General features: G+C 46.7%; 1 protein-coding gene across 12 annotated transcripts in view; it reads left to right on the top strand.

The window, feature by feature from the left end:
• Positions 1–22,204, top strand: part of Caln1 (calneuron 1) — a 474,585-nt gene that overhangs the window by 35,579 nt on the left and 416,802 nt on the right. For 3 of the 12 annotated variants that reach the window (XM_085681923.2, XM_085681963.2, XM_085681954.2), the window contains exon 2: positions 18,270–18,514. The exons of 1 other annotated variant lie outside the window; for it this stretch is intronic. In XM_085681923.2, the coding sequence (XP_085538049.1) occupies positions 18,366–18,514 (149 nt within the window). In that variant the 5' untranslated portion in view covers positions 18,270–18,365. Of the gene's footprint in view, positions 1–8,033; positions 8,212–9,681; positions 9,865–18,269; positions 18,515–22,204 lie in introns of all 12 variants that reach the window. 8 more of the 12 variants (XM_087903582.1, XM_087903587.1, XM_087903585.1 and 5 more) reach the window with 6 other exon arrangements.

Genomic DNA, 22,204 nt, shown 5'->3' with positions numbered 1-22,204 from the left:
AATGTTCTCTGTAGGTCTCAGTTAAATCTTTTGCGTGTACATTTATGCACACAGAAGTATGTGCATGCATGTGTGCACGCATGTACATATATGTACATGCATGGGGAGGTCGGAGGACAGCCTCAGTGTCGTTCCTCAGGTGTTGTGCACCTTTTCCTTGGGATGCAAGGTCTCTCACTGGCTTGGAGCTTGTCCAGTAGGCTGGGCTGTCTGGTCAACGGTCCCAGAGGATCTGCTTGTCTGCCTCGCCAGTTCTGGAGTTGCAAGTGTGCACTACCACGCCTCTGTGTGTGTGTGTGTGTGTGTGTGTGTGTGTGTGTGTGTGTGTCTGGTATATGCACATGCGTGTTTGCAATTTTGTATGCCTCTGGTCACATATGCTGAGGCTAGAGGAGGATTCTTGGTGTCCTGCCTCATTCCCTTGAGTCAGAGTCTCTCACTGAACTTGGAGCTAGGCTGATGATCAGCAAGTCCCAGAGATCCCCCTTTCTTTATGCCCCGCATTACTGGGACTGTAGAAGTGTTCATGGCCACCGTTTTTTTTTTATTTGTTAAGATTTTTTAGATTGCAATCTTTTCTCATTTTACATAGTTATGCCCATTCCCACTCCCTCCCCTCCTCCCGCTTCCTCCACCTTCCCCCTGCCCCACCTCCCCATCCACTCCCCAGAAAGGATAAGACTTCCCATAGGGAGTCAACAAAGACTGACATTTTACTTTGAGGGAGAATCAAGGCCCTTCATCTTATTTCCAGGCTGAGCAAGGTATCCCTCCAAACAGAATGTGCTCCTTAATGCCAGTTCAAGCACTAGGGATAAACCCTGGTCCCACAGACTGCCCAAGCCTCACAACTGTCCCCCACATTCAGTGGGCCTAATTTGGTCCTATGCAGGTCCCCCCACTATCAGCCCAGAGTCAGTGAGCTCCCACTAGCTCAGGTCAGCTGCTTCTGTGGGTATCACCATCATGGCCTTGACCCCTTTGCTCATATTATCACTCCTCCCTCCCTTGGGCTGGTCTCAGGTAGCTCAGCCCAGTACTTCCCTGTAGCTCTCTGTATTGACTTCCATCAGTTTCTGGGTGAAGGTTCTATGGTGACAATTAAGGTCGTCATCAGTCCGATTATAGGGCAAGGTCTATTTAGGCACCCTCTCCATTGTTGCTTAGGGTTTCAGCTGGGGTCATCCTTGAGGATTCCTGGGAGTTTCCCTAGTGCTGTGTTTCTTGATAGTCTTTTAATGGCTCTGTTAATCAAGATACCTTTTCTTTCTCTCCCTCATTGTCCTTCCCCTTTCTTGAGCATCCCATCCCCTCATGTTCTCCTGTACTCTCCCCTTCTCCCCTCCCCATTCCCTTCTGCCCTCCCTTTCCCCCCACCTCCTAATTTTCTCAGGAGGTCTTGTCTGTTTCCCCTTCCTGGGGGAAATCCATGTATCTCACTTAGGGTTCCCCTTGTTACCCAGCTTCTCTGGGGTCATGGACTATAGGCTCTTTATCCTTTGCTTTATGTCTAATATCTATTTATGAGTGAGTACTTACCATGTTTTTCTATCTAGATCTGTGTTACCTCACTTAGGATGCTTTTTTTTCTAGTTCCATCTATTTGCATGCAAATTTCAAGATGTCTTTGTTTTTTTACTGCTGAGTAATACTCCATTGTGTAAATGTACCACATTTTCTTTAGCCATTCTTCAGTTGAGGGGCATCTAGGTTGTTTCCAGGTTCTAGTTATTACGAATAATGCTGTTATGAACACCTGAACCTCACTGAAGAAAAAGGGGAAGTAGCCTTGGATGCATGGCCACAGGAGACCACTTCCTAAATATAACTCCAGTAGCACAGACACTGAGAGCAATAATTAATAAAAGGGACCTCCTGAAATTGAGAAGCTTCAATAAGGCAAAGGACACAGTCACTAAGACAAAATGGCAGCCTACTGAATGGGAAAAGATTCTCACTAACTCCACATTGGACAGAGGATTGATCTACAAAATATATACAGAACTCAAGAAACTAGACATCAAATTACCAAATAATCCAATAAAAAAATGGGGTACAGATCTAAACAGAGAATTCTCAAACGACGAATTGCAAATGGCCAAAAGACAGTTAAGGAAATGCTCAACATCCTTAGCCATCAGGAAAGTGCAAAATAACTCTAAGATACTATCTTCTTTTTTTAAAAAAAACTTTATTAACTTTATTTTATGCACATTGGTATAATGATGACAGATTCTCTAGAATTGGAGTTACAGACAGCTGTGAGCGACTATGTGGGTGCTGGGAATTGAACCCAGGTCCTCTGGAAGAGCAGTCAGTGCTCTTAACCACTGAGCCATCTTGCCAGCCACTCTAAGATACTATCTTATGCCTGTCAGAATGACTAAGATCAAAACCACCAATGATAGCTTATGTTGGAGAGGATGTGGAGTAAGGGGAATGCTCCTCCATTGCTGGTGGGAGTGCAAACTTGTACAGCCACTTTGGAAATCAGTATGGCGGTTTCTCAGAAAAGTGGGATTCAGTGTATCTCAGGACCAAGCAATACCACCTTTGGCTTTTTAAGTGGGTGCTATTGATTTGAGCTCAGGTCTTCATGCTTATACAAGTGCTCTTACCCACTGAGCCATCTCCCAAGCCTACTTGATTTATTTTTTACATGGGTTTGGGGGAATCAAACTCAGGTTCTTATGCTTGCATGGCAAACACTTTACTGACTGAGTTACTTCCTCAGTACTAAGTCTGAGTTAATCTTAATTAGAACTCAGATTTCCTGTGACAGACTGCCTATCAAGGTTGACCCAGAGGAATGGGCTCAGAGGTTGCTGTGGGATTTTGATGCATGTATGTGTGCTCATGCATATATATGAACACATATATGTGTGCCAGAGGTATGGTAAAGAACTGGGGTGCACTGATCAAGTAGGTATTTTAATCCCTACATTTTCAACTTTGTCATTCTTTTCTTCATATTGAGTGTTATAATAAGCTGTCACTTGAGGGGCTGGAGAGATAGCTCAGTGGTTAAGAGTGCCTACAACTCTTGTAGAGGATCTGAGTTCAGTTCCCAGCACCCTTGTCAGGCAGCTCACATTTGCTTATAACTCTAGCTCCAGGAATCTAGTGCCCTCTTCTGGACTCAGTGGGCACTGCACACACATGTGCACATACCTCCACACAGACTCATAACTTAAAATAAAATAAATCTTGCTGTGTGTGGTGGTGCATGCATTTAAACCCTGCACCCAGGAAGCAGAAGTAGGCAAATCTCTGTGAGTTCTAAGCCTGCATGGTCTACATAGAGAGTTTGAGGCCAGCCAGGGTAACAAAGTGAGACCCTGTCTCCAAAAATATTTTTAAAATTAAAAATATAAAATAGAAATTTAACTAAAGATATTACTTAAAGAAATATTTAAAAATATTTATAAAGTAATATTTTGTTACTGCTAATAGATTTTAAGCTGTTGTTCACACAGAGGGACTTATCTCTATAGGTAGCTGTCCTCACCGCAGTGTGAGCACCAAGCAATGGATTCTGAGGTAATTCTTCTTGACAGGATTTGGAGGGCATTTGCCCAGGGCTGCTGGCTGGGTATGATCCCATATGCCTTAGCAGTTGGGAGAGCAGGAGGTGCAACGCTGTTTGGGTTGCAGCCAGCACCAGATTTCCTCCTGAGCGTTAGCATCCCATGTGGTTTGTAGGTGCCTGGACAGTGTCCGTTTTGTTTGGTTGCAGCCGATGTTCTACAGGCTGTTGACTGTAGCAGGCTAAGAAATTCTTCTAGAAGATGTGGGTCCCTTGGGCTGGGGGATGGAGCTCCGTGTGTGGGGCACTAGTCTACTGTGAGCGAAACAATCACCTGGGGTGTGGTGGGGGCATGCCTGTAATTCCAGGTACTCCGGAGGTCGAGGGAGATGGATCAGGAAATCAAAAATCAAGGCATTCCTTATCTACATAGGAAAGAAGTTCAGGGCCAGCCTGGGCTATATGAGACCTTGTCTCAAAAAAGTAACAACAAAACCAGAATTAGAATCCAATTTAATTTTTATTTCAAGTCAGGTTCCTCTGTAGCTTTGGAACCTGTCCTAGATCTTGCTCTGTAGACCAGGCTGGCCTCAAACTCACAGAGATCCCACCTCCTGAGTGCTGGGATTTAAGTCTCTGCCTCCTGAGTCCTGGGATTAAAGGTATGGGCCACCACTGCCCGACTATTTTAATTTTTTAAACATTTATTTATTCATTTGTTTATTTGTTTGTGTGTATATGTGGCATGACGTGTGTGGAGGTCAGATGACAACTTGGGGGAGACTATTCTCTCTCTTCACCATGTGGGTGCCAGGGATCAAACTAAGGCCATTGTCAAGTGCTTTTACCTGCTGTATCATCTCACCCGTCCATGTTTTCTGTCTGTCTGTCTCTCCTTCTTTCCTTCATGGTTTTGCACACAGCAGTTTTGCTTTGACTCTGGATTTTGCGGACTAGTGCTATGTGGTGCAGACTCCAAGTTCTGCGGGTGCATCTGAACACTGTTGATTCATGCGCTGGGGTTTCTTAAGAGGCCTGTTTACCTGGCTGGGTGTGCTGCTCCCTTGAGCCCCGATAGGCTGTTTAGAGCTTGCCTAATTTATATACTTTATGAGCAAAGGTTGCTCCTATAAAAAAATGTGTATCCATCTCCTGTAGCTCCCTTTCATTACCACAGTCGTGAGAGACAGAGCTGGGACTCCATCAGTCATAAAGAGCTAAGCACATCGTTGGATCTCAGTAGGTCAATTAAACAAGCAAATTATGGTGAGAAGCAGGGAAGGGAGATTTGGTCAGTTTGGACATATTGAGAAAGGAACAAAGAGGTCCAGGGACACTCCCTCCTACCCTCTCAAGTTCATCTCTGGGATCTTGACATGAGATTTCAGTGTAAAGAACAAGACCATGGTCAAGAGTGCTCTTACAGAGGACCTGAGTTTGGGTCCCAGCACCCATATCAGGCAGCTCACAGCTCACGGTCACCTGTAACTCCAGCTCCAGCAGATACAACGCCCTCTTCTGGCCTCTTCTGGTACCTGCATTCACATGTGCACATAAACACATACAGATACACATTAGATAGATAGATAGATAGATAGATAGATAGATAGATAGATAGAGATGCAGGCATAACTAAGCAGTCTGGTCAAGGTGTGGTCCCAGCTCCAGTCTCTCCTGCGAGGTGGTCTGGACAAGTGGGAGAACCCTATGACATCACCTTCTGAAAAATGAGTGACCCCTTCTGGCTGGCCCCAGACTTCAGTCTTTTCCTTCTCACAGAAAGAGACTCTTGGAGAATTTGAAAACTGGGAGGACTGGGGGGGAGGAAATCTATTGCTTTAATAATTTGATAGCCAAGAGGAGGGATATATATCTAGAATATTTTATTCCTGGGGCTGGGGAGATGGCTCAATGGATAAAGTACTTGCATGAAGACTCGAGTTCAGATTCTGAGAATCTACAGAAATGCCAGGCAGGTGTGCTGGCCACTCCAGCACTTGGAAGGCAGAGGTAGGGGGCTCACTAGAACAAGATGGCTAGCTAGACCAATTCAGCAGCTCTGGGTTTTCTATGGGCCTGGGATCATCAGATATTCACCATTCTGACAATGAATACATTTTAATAAATAAGAGGTTTTATTAAATATTGGCCAGGTCCATACCCAAGACTCATGCCCAGAGTGTGGCTACGAATTACATCCATCAGGGGCTATAAAGCAAAACTCATAAGACTACATGCTTCCTGCTTTTGTGCAATCAGAGGCAAGCACAATCCTGACGTATTTCCTGCCTACATGTCATCAAGCACGCATCCTGTGATCTTTGGGGTAACCAAACTGTTTACAGAAGTGAAACCACATGGTCTGTTATCAACAACCCCCATTAGTCCAGGAAGGTATCTGTCCTTGGGAAAGTGGGGCTTTCAGGTTAGAGGCATTTTTGTTTTATAGATCTTTTTAAAATTTATTTTTATTAAATTTTTTTTAAAAATTTATTTTTATTGGTATTTTACCTGTATTTATGTCAGTGTGAGGGATTTTTTTATAGATTTTTTTGTTTTATAGATCTTTTTAAAATTTATTTTTATTAAAATTTTTTAAAATTTATTTTTATTGGTATTTTACCTGTATTTATGTCAGTGTCTGGAGTTACAGACAGTTGTGAGCTGCCATGTGGGTGCTGGCAATTGAATCTGGGTCCCCTGGAAGAGCAGTCAGTTCTCTTAACTGCGGAACCATCTCTCCAGCCCCCGTTTTACAGATCTCTTAAGCATAGTCATTTAACCTTAAAGCATAACATTATCCATCACAGGTTCAAGTGAGGGACCCTGCCTCAGTAAATATGGCTAGGAGGATGGCTCAGTGGGGAAAAGTGATTGCCGCCGAGCCTGATGCCCTGGGTTTGATCCCCAGGACCCACATGGTGGAAGGAGAGAGCTGCCCCACCAACTTGTCCTTTGACCTCCACACATGAGCCAAACACACGCACGTGCTTGCTTTCTCTTTCACACACCATAAGTAAATGTCTCAAGAATAAAATAAGCAAATAAAAATGTGAAGAGCAATTGAGGATGACGATGAGTGTTAACTGTGGGCCTCAGCATGCGCATGCACACACGTGTGTCTGCAAACATGTGGCATACACACAGACACACATACACTGTGGGGCGGGGGCGGGGGCGGGGACTGTCATCAGTTCCTGCCAGGATGGTGACAGCTCCTAGTATGTCATCCCACTTTCTAGTTTCTGGTGTTGTTTTCAGCTCTGGATTCTTTTAAAAACAGATTTATTAGCTAGGCAGTGGTAGCGCATGCCTTTAATCCCAGCACTCAGGAGGCAGAGAATTCGGGGCCAGCCTGGTCTACAAAAGCTAGTTCCAGGACAGGCTCCAAAGCTACAGAGAAACCTGGTCTCAAAAAACAAAAGCAAAACAAAAAAATTTGTTTTATTTGAGAGAGAGAGAGAGAGAGAGAGAGAGAGAACGCAGGCCCAAGGAGGCCAGGAAAGGATTTTGGGTCCCTTGGATCTGGTGGTTGTGAGCCCTCTCTTCTGTGAGCCAAACTGGTCCTTTGCAGAAGCAGCGAGGGTTTTTAACTGCTGAGCCACCTGTAACCCCAACTCTGAGTTCTGATTGTTCAGAGCCAGAATCCCCCCCCCCCCCATGGGTGAAAGTCGTAGACCAGGCAGCCCCTGAACAAGTTACCTCCCTCTTTATTTCTTCCCCCTCTGGCCACGCCCCTTTGGTTTTGGGAAGACTGTCTTTTATATACTGTGCAGAATTTATGGCTGCCATTTGTAGGAGAGTTGGTAAAATATGAGCTACTGTGATATTTTAAGACGTCTTAAGCGATAATGAGATGAACGGGTACGGTCGTTTTAGATAGAGATAAATGCTTTGATAGGAGGGGGGAGCACGCGGAAGTTGTGTTCAGAAAGTTACGCTGAAACTCAGGGACTGGAAATTACCTCGCAGAGGAGGTGACATTGAAGCCTCAGAGGTGAGAGAGGCCAGGCATTTGCCCAACGGTAGACGGGAGACGATAGGTGTGCCCGGAGGGCTAGAGAGGCTGCCGATGCCCTTAACTGAGGTCTGGCTGACTAGAGAGGCCATATGTGCCTTGAGCCGAAGACTGGGAGATGGGGTAGCCTGAGTACGTACTGAGTGGAGACCCAGGAGATAAAGTGTGCACCTGACTGCGTCCTCCCAGCGGAGCTGAGAGAGGCTGGGTGTGTGCTTAGCCAAGACCTGGGAGATAGGAAGAGTCCATTTTCTCCTGGGCTGATATCTGAAAGGCAGGCGATGTGCATGTCTTGGACACAGGTAACACCCCAGCAGAAGCATTCAATCTATGGATGCCGAGGTATTCATGAACTGGTTGAAGCTATTCAGGGACCAAACAATGTGAACAGCAGATGACCTCAGAAGCCACTGGGGTAGCAGGTAGGGGATGGCAAACCACGAGAGGATTTTTAATAAGCTACTGATTGTGTTCTGTATTATGCTCTAGTAAAAGGAAGGCTCTGCAGACCGTAAGATGAAAGCAGAAAGTTGAATGGTACCCTAGGGAGCCGGACAGATCCCAGATAGCCAAGAGCCTGCACAGTGTGCTGCAGTGTGAGCCGTGACCACCAGGGGTCAGTGCAGAGCACCACCAAGCCCCATCGCAGAGCCAAAGACCAAGCAAGGTGAGCTTGGTAGCTGCTGTTCAGACTGTTCATGAGTGACGGGATCTCAGTTCCGCAGGACCCTCTCTGCATGTCTGTGTATACTACATGCTTGTATATATGTTTGTGAAGGTATGCATGCATGTATTTACATTAGTGTGTATAGGTCAGAAACTGACACCAGGTGTCTTCTTTAATTTCTTTAAGAATGGTTTTCTTTATTACATTTTATTTCTTGTGCAGAGAGGGGAATGCGAGTGTCACAATCTGGATGTGGAGATCGGGGGACAGCTCGCAGGGGCTGGTTCTCTCCTTCCGTCATGTGGGTCCCAGGAATCAAACTCAGGTTGTGAGGCTTGGAGGCGTCTGCCTCTAGTTGCTGGGCCACCTTCCCACTGTCCCAGCCTGTTTTCTAGACAGGGTCTCTCACTGCCTTGATCTTTCGAAGACCTTGTGCAGGCAACCGCGGCTTCTGTGAACTCCTGTGTGGGGGCGGTCCTGTCATGCTCTGAGGACATTGCTTCCATCTGATATCCTGGGACTTCTAGCACTTTATAATCTTCACACCCCCTCTTCCATGATGCTTCCTGGGCAGACTGGCAAGGTGACTCAGTGGGTAAAGGTGATTGCCACCCAGGCTGGTGACCTGAGTCCAATCCCGAGAACCCCATGGCGGAAGGAAAGAACCAGCGCTCACAGATGGTCCTCTGACTTCCACGTGCACACGGCGGCACATGCCCCACCCACCCCAGGTACTCATATAAATAAATATAATTTAAAAATTGGAAAAAAACCGTCATAGTGACAACTTGGGGACATAAAAGTTTGAGCTACTGGGAGTCACACCCAGCAGGGCTGACTTGAAGATGTAATCCCAGCGGAAGGATCTTGTGGACTTGAGGGGATTGCTGTGCAAGCTGCGAGCCAGGCTGGGAAAGACACCCGCTCAGGGTGACTGTATGCCTAACAACCCTGTGGGCACTATACGAGTGTAGAGGCTACCCCATTCTCCGGAGCCCCAGGCTAGAGGGTGCCAGTCACTGCCATCTCCCAAAGCTCCTTCTCAAAGACCAAAAGCAGAGAAGCAGAGACAGGAGACCTGGGGGTTCCTATGAATGTGCCTGTGGATCCCAGGACTACGGAGCTGACCCTGACCCCTGACGCATGGGTGAGCCTCACCCCAAGCATGACTAACAAACAAGGAGTGTGAATGGCTCCTCCGTTCTCAAAGACCCTGCCAAGTTGATACCAAGAATAATAGGCAGTTAGAGACTAATTACACATCTGGATGAATCTGTTTCAGTCTACTGGATTGGACATAATCATATTAAAATATAATGAATACATTCAAACGCACAATGCCTGCTTAAGTAGTCGCTCGGGAGCCAGAGAGGGTGAAGGAGCCTGGCTGGTAACCAAGGGAGCCACGGTGTGAGCGTTGGGATGGCAGCTGCAGGCTCGAAATGGATTTCCTGGTCACTTTTGTTTTAGGTTCTCATTTGTTCTTGATGCCCTGACTCATCTCGGCCCACACAAGCTCAGGGTGCTTTCCCCAGCTTCCTTTCTGCGTTGTTCAGGAAGTAAAGAGGCAGCGTGGGAGTGGGCTCTGGTGACATCGCCCGTGATCCTAGTCCTAGAGAGGCTGAAGCAGGAGGATTCAAGACCCAGCCTGAGGTACAAAGCAAGTTCCAGGACAAAATGGGTGAGACACTGTTAGGAGAGGAGGAAGGGAGAGTGAGGGGGAGGGGGAAGGGAAGAAAACAAATATGTCTATTACCTCATTTAGCTAGGCCCCAGCTGGGAACCCTCCAATTATACTCATCTTGTCCCTGAGTTTCCTGGGGAGAGACTCTGAGTTCTGGGTAACCCCAGGAAGCTAGTTCTCCTTTTGACAGCTGAACTGTTTGATACCCAAAGTATGTTTTGGCTAAGGGCATCTTGTTCCCACTGACCTGCCCTGGGAGCAGGCATTGGCCTCAGTTTCCTGTGGCATTCTGGCGCTGGGTAACCCTATACCAGCCCAGCAGGAGCTGACTGTATACCAGTCGTGCAGGGGTTAACTGGGCAAGTCACCAGTTTGGAAGGAGGGGCTGCAGTGATCGTCAAAGGTCAACTTTAGTAGATGCAACTCCGTTATGTAAACAGGAATGGAGTTTACATTTAATTTGTAATGCATTCACTTATTTAAATGATCTATCTAGCATCTATCTATCTATCTATCTATCTATCTATCTATCTATCTATCTATCTATCTATCTACAATCTATCATCTACCTATATCTGCCTATCATCTGATATCTATTTGTCTGTTATCATCTTCAATTCATCATCTACATCTATCCATACTCATTTGTCACCTTTCAACTGATCATCTAATTTCTCCTTCATCTCCCTCCCTCCCTCCCTCCCTCCCTCCCTCCCTCCCTCCCTCCCTCCCTCCCTCCCTCTCTCCCTCCCTCCTTTCCTTCTTTCATGTGATGGTTTGTAATGAAATGGCCCCCAAAGAGAGTGGCAATGATAGGAGGTGTGGCTTGGTTGGAGTAGGTGTGGACTTGTTGGAGGAAGTGTGTCACTGTGGAGGAGGACTTTGAGGTCTCAGTATGCTCAAACCACGCCCAGTGTCTCAGTTTACTTCCTGTTTCCTGCCAATCAACATGTAGGACTCTCAGCTCCAGCACCGTGTCTTTCTGCATGCTGCCCTGCCCTGCCATGATGATAATGGATGAACCTCGGAACTGTAAACCACCTCATTAAATATTTCCCTTTATAAAAGTTTCTGTGCTCATGTTATCTCTTCACAGCAATAGAAATCCTAAGATATCTATCTATCTATCTATCTATCTATCTATCTATCTATCTATTCATCTATCTTTCTATTTATCTCTCTTTATCTTGCCCATGTATGAATGTATGTACCTATCATCTATCTGTGTATCTATGTATCTACCTGCCTGTCTATCTTCTATCTATCTATCTATCTATCTATCTATCTATCTATCTATCTATCTAATCTCTCTATCTTTCTTTCTCTGTGTATGCATGTATGTATCTATCAACTACTTATCTGTGTATCTATGTATCTACCTGTCTGTCTGTCTAACTATCTTCTATCTATCTATCTATCTATCTATCTATCTATCTATCTATCTATCTATCTATCTATCTCTGTATCTATCTGTCTGTCTGTCTGTCTATCTATCTATCTATCATCTATGCATCTATTGTTTGAGACAGGAGCTCATGTAATCCAGGCTGTTCTCAAACGTGTAGCTGAGGATGACCTAGAATTCATGATCCTCCTGCCTCCACCTCTTGAGAGCTGCAATCACAGGAGGGTGCTACTACACCCGAATTTGCTCTTGTTTTCTCACAACGATTCTTAAAACCTTAAGGTCCTTTATTGGCAGGATTTAATGAAGCCAGCTGTTTGTTGTTTTGATAAGTCTGGGAGTCTGCGTTTTCAGTTTCTCCATGGATATCACATTGCTGCACTAACTTCCTTCCCAGCTGTAATCAGTAGGTAGCTAGCTGTGGCTTCCCTTTTGAGACAGTTTCCTGTTACCCCTGTACGTTGACATGTGGCAGCTTGGCACCTTTATATTATCCCACTGCCCTTGGAGGCATTGGGGTCAACATGCCCTGCATTTTTATTAATTTTTTTCATTTATTTTACATTCCGACCACAATTTCCCCTCCCTCTTCTCCTCCCATCCCCCCTCCCATCTACCTCCTCATCTACTTCTCTGTCTCTGTTCAGAAAGGGGCAGGCCTCCAACGGATGTCAACAAAGCATGCACGCCCTGTTTTATAATAAGGAGGCCATCGGTGTTTTATACTCTAGTATAGATTAGACTCTCAAGGGTCCTTCCTAACATAAGGACCTTATTCTTGAGGTGCAGGCTAGAGTTCGGAACCCATGTAAAAATCTGAGTGCTGTGGTGTGAGTCTATAATTCTGTTGAGTGCTAAGGTAGGGGCAGGATAATGGGACTTGTTGGCCAGCTAACCTATAACTTAATTGGTGATGTCTAGTTTCAGTGAAATACCTGCCTCAAAATATAAGGTGGAGGGTCAGCAAGATGGCTTAAGGTATAAAGGTGACTGCGGGCAAATTCAACAATCCAAGGTTAATCCCTGAGACACAAGCATGTGCATACACCTCCCTCCCTCCCTCCCTCCCTCCCTCCCTCCCTCCCTCCCTCCTTCCCTCTCTTCCTCTCCCTCCCTCCCTCTCTCTCTCTCTCTCTCTCTCTCTCTCTCTTTCTGTGTGTGTGTATTTTAAATTTAAAAGAAAAAATAATGCAGAGGTTGAGAAAGACACCCAATATTCACTAGCCTCCAAAAGCATGTACACACGTGTGCACACATACATGCAGCACACACCCACAGTGATGGAGCTGATGAAGCACCTGAGGGGCAGACCCAATAGAATGTCATTTGAGGGGTGTGGTTTAGAACAACACCCACTCATCCTGCAAGGCCAGCCAATGCATCCTGGGATGTTTTAGGTGCTTCAGGAAGTGGGCGGATAACTTCTTGGAGCAAGCAACTAGAAAGGATGATAATGGGCACTCTGCCTTTATCGCAGAACTCAAACTTCAAGATTTGGGCACAAGCACCTGCTTCTCTTCCAGGAGATGATACGGGAATCTGACAGATGGACTTTCAGGATAAATCCTGGAGTGAACTGTCCTCAGAAACCTCATCAGGAAGTGAGGTCACTGGCCATTTTGGGGACATTTCATTTTCATTAGGAATTAACTGTAGGTCCCCCAAAAGTACACGAGATTCCTCAGGGCTCAGGAGAAGCAGCTAGATAGTTGGGGGAAGAAGGTTGGAGGTTATCTTCCATTTGTTCCAGAGACCTATGCTGGATGTTTCTCTTGGTGCTCATGGGTGGTCAGTCCTGAACTGTGAAGGGTGTCTTGGTTTTTACCATTCTTTCTGTCTCCCTGTCTCAGTCTCTGTTTCTGGATCTCTCTGTTCTGGTTTAAATGAGAAATATACTACACAGGTTCATATGTTTGAACACTTAGTCCCAATACCACTATTTGGGAAGCTAACAGAACCTTTAGGAGGCAGAGCGTTCTTCATGAAGGAAGTACCTCACCAGGGGGGTGGGGGTGGGGCAGAATTGGGGGGTTTGATAACCTGATCCACTTCCTTTTCTCTCTCTGTGCTTCTTAAGTATTATTTCAATGTGACCAGTCAGCTTCTTGCCCATCTTATTTAGGGTTTCTATTGCTGGGAAGAGATGCCATGACCACAGCAACTCTTACAAAGGAAAACATTTAATTGGAGTGAGTGGCTTACATTTTCGGAGGTTTAGTCCATTATCATCATGGCGGCATGCAGGCAGGCCTGGTGCTGGAAAAGGAGCTGAGAGTCCTACATCTTGACCCCCAGGCAATAGGAAGTGGTCTGAGTCACTGGCTGGGGCTTGGTCACAGATGAGACTCCGAAGTCCACTTCCACAGAGACACACTTCCTCCAACAAGGTCATACCCACCCCAGCAAAGCCACACTTCCTAATAGTGCCACTCCCTATGAGATTGTGGGACAATGACATTCAAACTACCATATTGCTCCTGTCACCAGACGTTTCCCGCCATGATGGGCCATGCCCGTTGGGAACTGTGACCCCAAATAAACCCTTTGTCCTCTAAGTTGTTGTTGTTGTTGTTATTATTATTATTATTTGGTTTTTCGAGACAGGGTTTCTTTGTGGATTTGGAGCCTGTCCTGGAACTAGCTCTTGTAGACCAGGCTGGCCTCAAACTCACAGAGATCCGCCTGCCTCTGCCTCCCAAGTGCTGGGATTAAAGGCGTGTGCCACCACCACCCGGCTCCTCTAAGTTATTTTGTCAGGGTATTTTATTGAAGCAACAAAACAGAAAGAAACAGAGAGCAGGCACATGTGTATGCATGCAAGTATGGCCTTCAGAGAAGAAGCCTGGGTGGCATTCCTCAGGTTCTGTCTGCCCTGTGTAGTTTTTGCTTGTTTGTTTTGTTCTGTTTTTGAGATAGGTTGTCTCTATTATGTAGCCCTGACTGTTCTTGCTCTGTAGACTAGGCTGGCCTTGAACTCATAGACATTCACTTGCCCCTGCCTTCTGAGTGGTGGAACTAAAGGTGTGCACCACCATGACTGACTCACCTTGTGTTTTTTTAATTGGCTAATTTATTTATTCTCTGTGTGTGCATACGTCCTTTGCACATGAGAGAGAGAGAGAGAGAGAGAGAGAGAGAGAGAGAGAGAGAGAGAGATCAACATGGATGCCATGGTTGGCATACATCGGGAGGTCAAAAGACAACCCTTGAGAATTGTTCTCTCTGCCACCTTGTAGGACTCAGGGGTTGAACTCAGGTTGTCAGGCCCATACACAAGCATCTCTACTCTCGGAACAATCTCATTGACCTGGCCTTGTTCTTAGAGGCAGGACTTCTCACCAAATCTGAGCTTCACCAAGTAGGCTACTAGCTGGATCGTGAAGCCCAGGGATCCTCCTATTTCTATTACCCTAGTGCTGGGTTACCAGCGTATGTCACCATGCCCCTCTTACATTCTTTGAATTGTGTATGTATGGGTTGTTTTCCTGTTTGGATGTGGATGCACTGTATGCACACAGTGCCTTCAGTGCCTATGAAGGTCAGAAGAAGGTGGTGATCCCCTTGAGCTAGAGTTAAAGGTGATTGTTATCTACCATGTGGGTACTGGGAATCGAACTCAGGTCCTCTGGATGAGCTCTTAACTGTACTCTTAACTGCCAAGCCATCTCTCCAGTCCATTTCCAGCTTTTAAAATTTGGGTTCTTGAGGTCGAACCCAGGTCTTCATGCTTGTATGGCAAACACTATGCTTACTGACTGAGCCATCTCCCCAGGGCTGTGCTTGGAGCAGGCAGCAAGAGGGGAATTGTGGGCGCGTGGCTTCTGGCTGGAGGATTTCGCTCTGTACTGGGCTTCCTGGCTTGGTGCTTCTGTGACATCTAAGGTCACCTGGGCTGCAGGAGCAATTGTTCCATATGGGGAACTGCCTCTTCTGAGGCCACATTCGTGAGGGACCATGGGAAAACTCCAAGTCATTAAGTGGATTGAGCTCTCAAGCCCTATGCCCGTGAGCTTGGACAGCCTTGTGAGAGAGCTCCGAGCTATTTGATGGCCAGGTCTGCAGCTCCATTATATTGACAGCCCTCTCCTGGTGGCCACCCTGCCTGGAGGAGCCTGACAGGGAAGGATTTTGCCTACGGGAGCCAACTGGAAATCTTTGGAACTCTGTCCTTCCTACCACTCACAGCTCTTGTGGCGCTAGCTCTCCCTTGGCAACTAAAACCGTATTTGAAAATAAAATGTCACTTTTAAAAAAATGTCTACTGTCAGCACATGGAAAATTTGTTTTTCCTGTTGAACTTCACGAGATGACTGGAGGCGACGGAGTCTAGATGCATGCCTCATGCGTGGGGCGTGGGTGTCAGCCCACGTGAACCAGTGAGTCACAGGGGCATGTGAGAGAGTGGTGTGACTCCGTGCAGGTGGGGACCGCGTGTGCAGTGGCATCAGCTGTGGGGGCGCGGTATGGAGGGCATAAGGGTACCTGATACGGGAAAGTTAGAGGAGGAGGTCGAATTCTGGTCTGAGGTGACCTGGACAGGACTCGGGGTTCATTCCTGGTGCTGTTGTACAAGCGTGTGAGCGTGAAGCAAAGCATTGTTCTCCGTGTGTGTGCAGGAATGGAGGCTGTTGGATGTATCTGGGCATCTGAAATCCATCACTTCTGTGTGTGTGTCTGAAGAGCCATGCTGGTGTGTGCTGTGACCATGTGTCTGAGATTCAGTGTTGTTGTGTGTGGGACACTATTCCTAGGGAGACAAGTATGAAGGTCTATTCACTCCAGATGGGAGCTGATGACAGACCAAAGCAACCAAGCCACCCGGGTCCAACCTGGTGAGCCAGTGAATATATTGCTTACAGGAGTGTGGGTGACTCACCCAGTTGCATCAGTGAAAGCCAGCCCAGCATGAGAGCTGGAACCCGAAACTCACTGCACAATTCGCAGGCAACTCAACAGGTTAGATAGCCCCCTCTCCTCCATGGTTCTAACTGCTTAAATAATTTGGAGAGGAAGAGGGAGATGTATTCTTCCTGTTTTTGTGATGAAACACTCTGACCGAAACTTAAGGGAGCAAAGCGTTTATCCTGGCTTATACTTCCGGATCACAGTTCATTATTGAATGAAACCAGGGCAATAATTTAAGCAGGAACTAGAGGGAGAAACCATGGAGGGATGCTGGCTGCTGACTGCCCCAGTGTAACTAAGTTTCATAGCCCAGGACCACCAGCCTGGGGAATGGTGCTGCCCATGGTGGACTTGGTCTTTCTAAAATTGATTAACAATTGAGATGATCTCCTAAACACATGTCCACAGGCCAACCTCATCTGGGCAACCTCAACTGAAATTTCCTTCTTGGGTGACCCCAGGCTGTGTGAGGTTGAAAGTTAAAGCTAAGTGGGATTAAACGGCCTTGTGAGCCTGCTAAGTTTCAGAGACTTCTTAAGACTTGTGAGTTGTTTACTCCCAGAGTCATAAGGAGCTTCTCTCCAGGAATTGGAGTATTTGGTCCCAGAGGAGCTTGTTATATAACACTGTGTTATGGCTTGTCTGTGAAGTTTGTCACCAGAAGCTCACATGTTCAAGGCTTCATTCCTAGGCAGCAGCGTTCAGAGGTGAGATTTTTTTTGGAGATGACCAAATTCTGAAGGCTTTGATTTCCTGAATGTATTAACCGAGTGATAGTGTCATAACCTGGCAACATTATTGGGGAGCAGTGTGCCTTTAAGGGGTGGTGATTAGCCGAAGAAGTACATCACTAGGGCTTGGTTTCTGAAGGACATACCTCTGGCCACTTCCTGCTTCTCTCTCTGCTTGCTGCCCACTGTGGGGTAAACAGCTTTGCTCTGTCACCACCTGCCATTACAATAGGGCCAGAAGCAACAATCCGAGCATCATAGATGGATGCTGCTGAAGCCACGAGCCAGAACAAACCATTCCTGCTTAAGTGGGCTTTCCCGAGCAGTTACCAGTGGTGGAGCACATGACAAACACAATATCTATAGACCAGTGTGTGCACACATGTGTGTGTGTGCACGCGTGTCTGTGACCACACATACCTTGTTTAGTAATCTAAACCTGCGAAGCTCCTTCCCTGAAAGGGCTGTCTGTAGACCAATCCTTCAGGACATTGCAGCCCAACCACTTAGTTATATCTTCAGCTCTTTTTTTGTCTAAAAAGTATAGTTTTTTAACTATTGTTTATGTGCATGATGTCCCTGTATGCATGCATGGTGTGTGTGTGGAGATGCATGCGAGCCAAGAGCACAGGCAGGGGTCAAAGGACAACTTGGTGGAGTGAGTTCTTTCCCTGCACTGTGGCGGGGATTCTAAGGCTTGAACTCAAGTTGCAGAGTCAGTGCCTTTATCTGCGGAGTCATCTCACTGCTCCCCTGTTTCACGTTTCACTTTGAAACAGGGTCTCACTCTGTGGCTCAAGCTGGCCTTGATCTTACTGCCTACAGCCTCCCAGGTAGCTGGGATTTTGGCTATACTCCATCGAGCCTGGCAGTAGTTTCTCTTTGACTGAGGAAGGCAAGGCTGGTAGGGATGGGATCCGGGGTCCCACACATGTGGTGCAAGTGTCGGCCACTGAGCTCCACCCCTAACACCAGGACTACATGTGGAGTTCTGAGCTTTTTACAAGTAGCCCTCAAGTAGGTACCTGCTCTTGTTCATTTTATATTGCTTAGGCAAAGCCCGAGGGTGTGAATGGAAAAGTACCTAGAAAGATTAAAGTTGCATCCAGAGGCACGGATCTGTTCGTTATGTAATACTCTCTGGTGACATTGAGCCTGTATTAATAACTAAACATCTGTCAGTACTATAATTACATTTCTTGGGCCACAGTTGTATCTCCCATTGTCCTGAGTAAACATAGAAGGGCAGGTGTGAATTATTTAGGCAACCGACTTTGAGTAAATAACCGCTCGGCACGATTTCTGGCAGTAAGTTTCTGTCAACTCCTTGCAGAGTCTCAATGTCTTCGCTGATGTGCCTTTGATGTGCCCCCAAATCTCTGACCACGTCACTCTGGACCCCTGATGCGGCTGCCCGAGCAACCTGGAGATGGGAAGGCTGAGAATGAGACAAAGGGGGACCAAGAAAGCCCCGAAGGGGGAGAGGAGCCACGGAGAAGCCCAGCCCCTGACTTCCCCACCTGGCAAGTCTTCCCCCAATCCCAAATCCCTGGACCTAGTTTGCTTTGCAACTCCCAGGTAGGGGAGCGGGGCGGGGTCTGAGAGCTGGGATGCCTGGGGGGAGAGTCTATGAAAAGTCCACGGGGTGGGGGCTTCCTCAAGGATGAGCTTTCCAACAGGAGACGGAGTTTACGTGGATGCTGGTGGTGGTGGGTTTCCATGGACTCCATTCGAGATTCACGCTCAAGGCAAGAGGGCGTGGCTGCAAACTCACTGCCAATACTAGGCTTGAGAGGGTGTGAGTTGTTACAAAACTGGTGTAACTTGCAGAATGCAGAGCAAGTGACAGCATGGGAAAATGTCCTTTACATAGGTCATTTTAATTAATTCTCAAAATATCCTCATGAGGATCTTTTAAATCGCAAGTGTGTGTGTGTGTGTGTGTGTGTGTGTGTGTGTGTGTGTGTGTGTGAAGAGTACTGGAAATTGAACCCAAGAATAAGAACTTGGACCTTGTGGGTATTAGACTAGTGATGTGTAGGTCCTCATAAGGGGATTTGGGGCAAGTGTTCTACTACTGAGTCACACCCCAGCCCCTCACTGGGGGATTCTAGGCAGGGGCTCTACCACTGAGCCACACCCCAGCTCCTCACTGGGGGATTCTAGGCAGGGGCTCTACCACTGAGCCACATCCTCACTGGGGGATTCTAGGCAGGGGCTCTACCACTGAGCCACACCCCAGCTCCTCACTGGGGGATTCTAGGCAGGGGCTCTACCACTGAGTCACACCCCAGGCCCTCACTGGGGGATTCTAGGCAGGGGCTCTACCACTGAGTCACACCCCAGCCCCTCACTGGGGGAGTCTAGGCAGGTGCTCTACCATGGTACTATATTCCACGTCTTCTTTTTCTTACTTTGAGACATGGTTTTATTAAGTTGCTCAGCCTTGCCTTAAAACCAATCAGTAACCCAAATAGTCCTCGAACTTGGAATCTTCCTGCTTCTACCTCCCAAGCAGCTGGACTACTACTAGGTGTGCATCGCCAGACTTAGTTGTGCAAGTGCATTTTTGCAAGAGAAAAGTGTTAACAAACACTGAGTAACTGGCCTAAGCTCACACAAAGGAGAACCCAGAATTCCTACCCAAGTGTTGTATGAGGCCGCCTGTTCATTTCCCGGCCGCCCAGATTCCTGAAATAATCTCACAGAAACTATATTATTTAAATCACTGCATGGTCTATTAGCTGTAGCTTCTTATTTGCTAACTCTTACATCTTAATTTAACCCATCTCCATTAATCTGTGCATCACCAGGAGGTCGTGGCCTAACAGCAAAGTTTCAGCGTGTCTGTCTCTGGATGTGGCTCCATGGCTTCTCCCCGACTCTGTCTCCTTTCTCCCAGCATTCAGTTTAGTTTTCCCCACCTAGCTCTACTCTACCCTCTCAGGCCAAACCAGTTTTCCTTATTCATTAATGGCATTCAGAGCATACAGAGGGGAATCTCACATCACCCAAGTTTCTCTGAGGCCAGTTATGGTCTCCTCCTCCCCTTCCTTTTTCTCTTTCCCTCTTATTTCTCCTCCACCTCCTTCTCCACCACCCACCACTCCCTCCTCATCTCCCTCTTTCTCCACCTTCTTTTTAACCCCCTTCTCTGCTTCTTCCTTTCTTTCTCTTACTCCTGCTCCTCCTCCTCCCTCCACTCCTTCCTCTGTCCTCCTCCTTTCTGTTCCTCCTCACCTCTCCCCGTGTATAGGAGAGGTCAGTTCAGGGTGTTACCAAGCCATGGAACTCCCTGGGTTTTGATCTTACCCTTTTTCCTTGCATTAGAATCCACCCATGCCTGGCTGTTTCAAGAGTGTTTTCAAGAGTGGTTTTGCATAGAAGGGAACTTTAGATCTCTGTGATACTGGCATATCAGAGGTTAGATGCTAAGTTCTTTAAATTGGTCTGTTCTGAGATCATCTCTCTAAAGGTGTTGGTCATGGAGTCTCTTGCATGCTCCATCCCAGCTCCTATTAGAGGTAGAAAGTGTTCATGGTTGGGGTCTGGGGGGAGGTGGGAATACTTTTGGTGATGCAGTTCTTGACTTTCCATAATGCTTCCCCAGAACTGTGGATACGCAAGCACGGAGATCTCAGGCACAGGACATGACTCGGCTCTATCTAGATTCTGGACCTTCTCCCAAACCATTCAAAGTTTGAGATCTCAAGGGCAGGAGCTGATGAAACTCTTGGCCAAGAGCATCTTTTTTTTTTTAAAAAAAAAATTTATTTTTACTTTATGTACATTGGTGTTTTTTTTCTGAACGTATCTCTGTGTGAGAGTGTTGGGTGCCCTGGAACTGGAGTTACAGAGAGTTGTGAGCTGCCATGTGGGTGCTAGGAATTGAACCCAGGTCCTCTGAAAGAGAAGCCAGTGCTCTTAACCACCGAACTATTTCTCCAGCCCCTGCCAAGAGCATCCTGACATACATGGTGTGCCCTCCTTAGGACTCTGAACCAGAGGCCAGCTCAGGTCTATAAGTGGGCTCAGAATGGCTATGTGGGAAGTCTGGTCAGGTGTTTGATTACTTTTACCATGGCTGTGGCAAAAGCCCAACACAGAGCAACTTCAGGGAGAGATGATTATTTCAATCTTCGCTTTGATTGAGGAGCTATGGCCCACCATGGTGGGGAAGGCATATTGACAGGACTCTGTGGTGTCTGGTCACGTTACACACATACTTAGGAAGAGAGCGAGATGAATGGGAGTGGTCATTTCACTCTTTCTTTTTATTTAGTCGGGGACCTCAGTCTTTGGGATGGTGCAGCCCATAGATAAGTGGGGTTCCCCACCTTAAGTATAAGTTCTTTCCTCCCCAGCCTCTATCCTTTTTACACTTCTTTGTATTCCAAAGAATATAAAACCCGTGATCCTCCTGCCTCAGTCTCCAGAGTGCTGGAATTGCAGCTGTGTGCCGCCAAGGCCAATACTAAGTTGCTCTATTGAGATCTAAGCTGCAGCCATTTATAAAGGTGATGCTCTGGAGAGCTAGCGGTCCTGACTTGGAAGGGTTCTGGCTCCTTGATTTGGAGGCTGAAAGAATGCTCTTCCATCTCTGGGGGACTATGTTATTGTGATAAAATACCATGACCAAAAACTACTTAGAGGAAAGGGCTTGACTTCTGCTCACAATCCTAGGTTTATAGTTCATCTTTGTTGACACACCAGTGATCTTCAAATAGTCACAGTACATCCACAGTCAAGAGCAGAGGAAAATAAACGCAAACATGAGTCCTTCACTCTTACGCCATTCAGGACCTCGGCCTAGGGAATGGCGCTGCCCGCAGTAGGTTGGATGGTCCCACAGCAATTAAGACAATCCCCCACAAACACGCCCACAGGCCAACTTGATCTAGCAAGTCCCTCACGGTGACTCTTTTCCCAGGCCATGTGTCAAGCTGACAAAGCCAACTGTCAGAGAATTGGTCTTGAGTGACTACTAGGTGGTCAATAGTGCAGTTGGATACCTCAAAAAAAAATGGGACAGCGATGCCCATGTAGTTTTGTCAAAATGCAGCTAAGTAAATAGCTCCTCTCTTCTAGGCTGGTGCTGCGGGCCAATCTGAAGGAAGCTGTTCTCTCTGGGGAGAAGTGGATGCGCACTATTGATATATAAGCTAAAAATAACCAATCTTCCAAACAAAGTGTTTTTAGTATTTTGAAATGAAAATGTGTAGACAAAGCAAGGATGTAGAACGTATGAGTCATTAAATTGCCGACTCT

Source organism: Myodes glareolus, chromosome 2 (assembly GCF_982192425.1).
Source record: "Myodes glareolus chromosome 2, mMyoGla1.1, whole genome shotgun sequence".
In the NCBI taxonomy this organism is placed as follows: domain Eukaryota; kingdom Metazoa; phylum Chordata; class Mammalia; order Rodentia; family Cricetidae; genus Myodes; species Myodes glareolus.
This window is presented reverse-complemented; position numbering and strand designations above follow the sequence as displayed.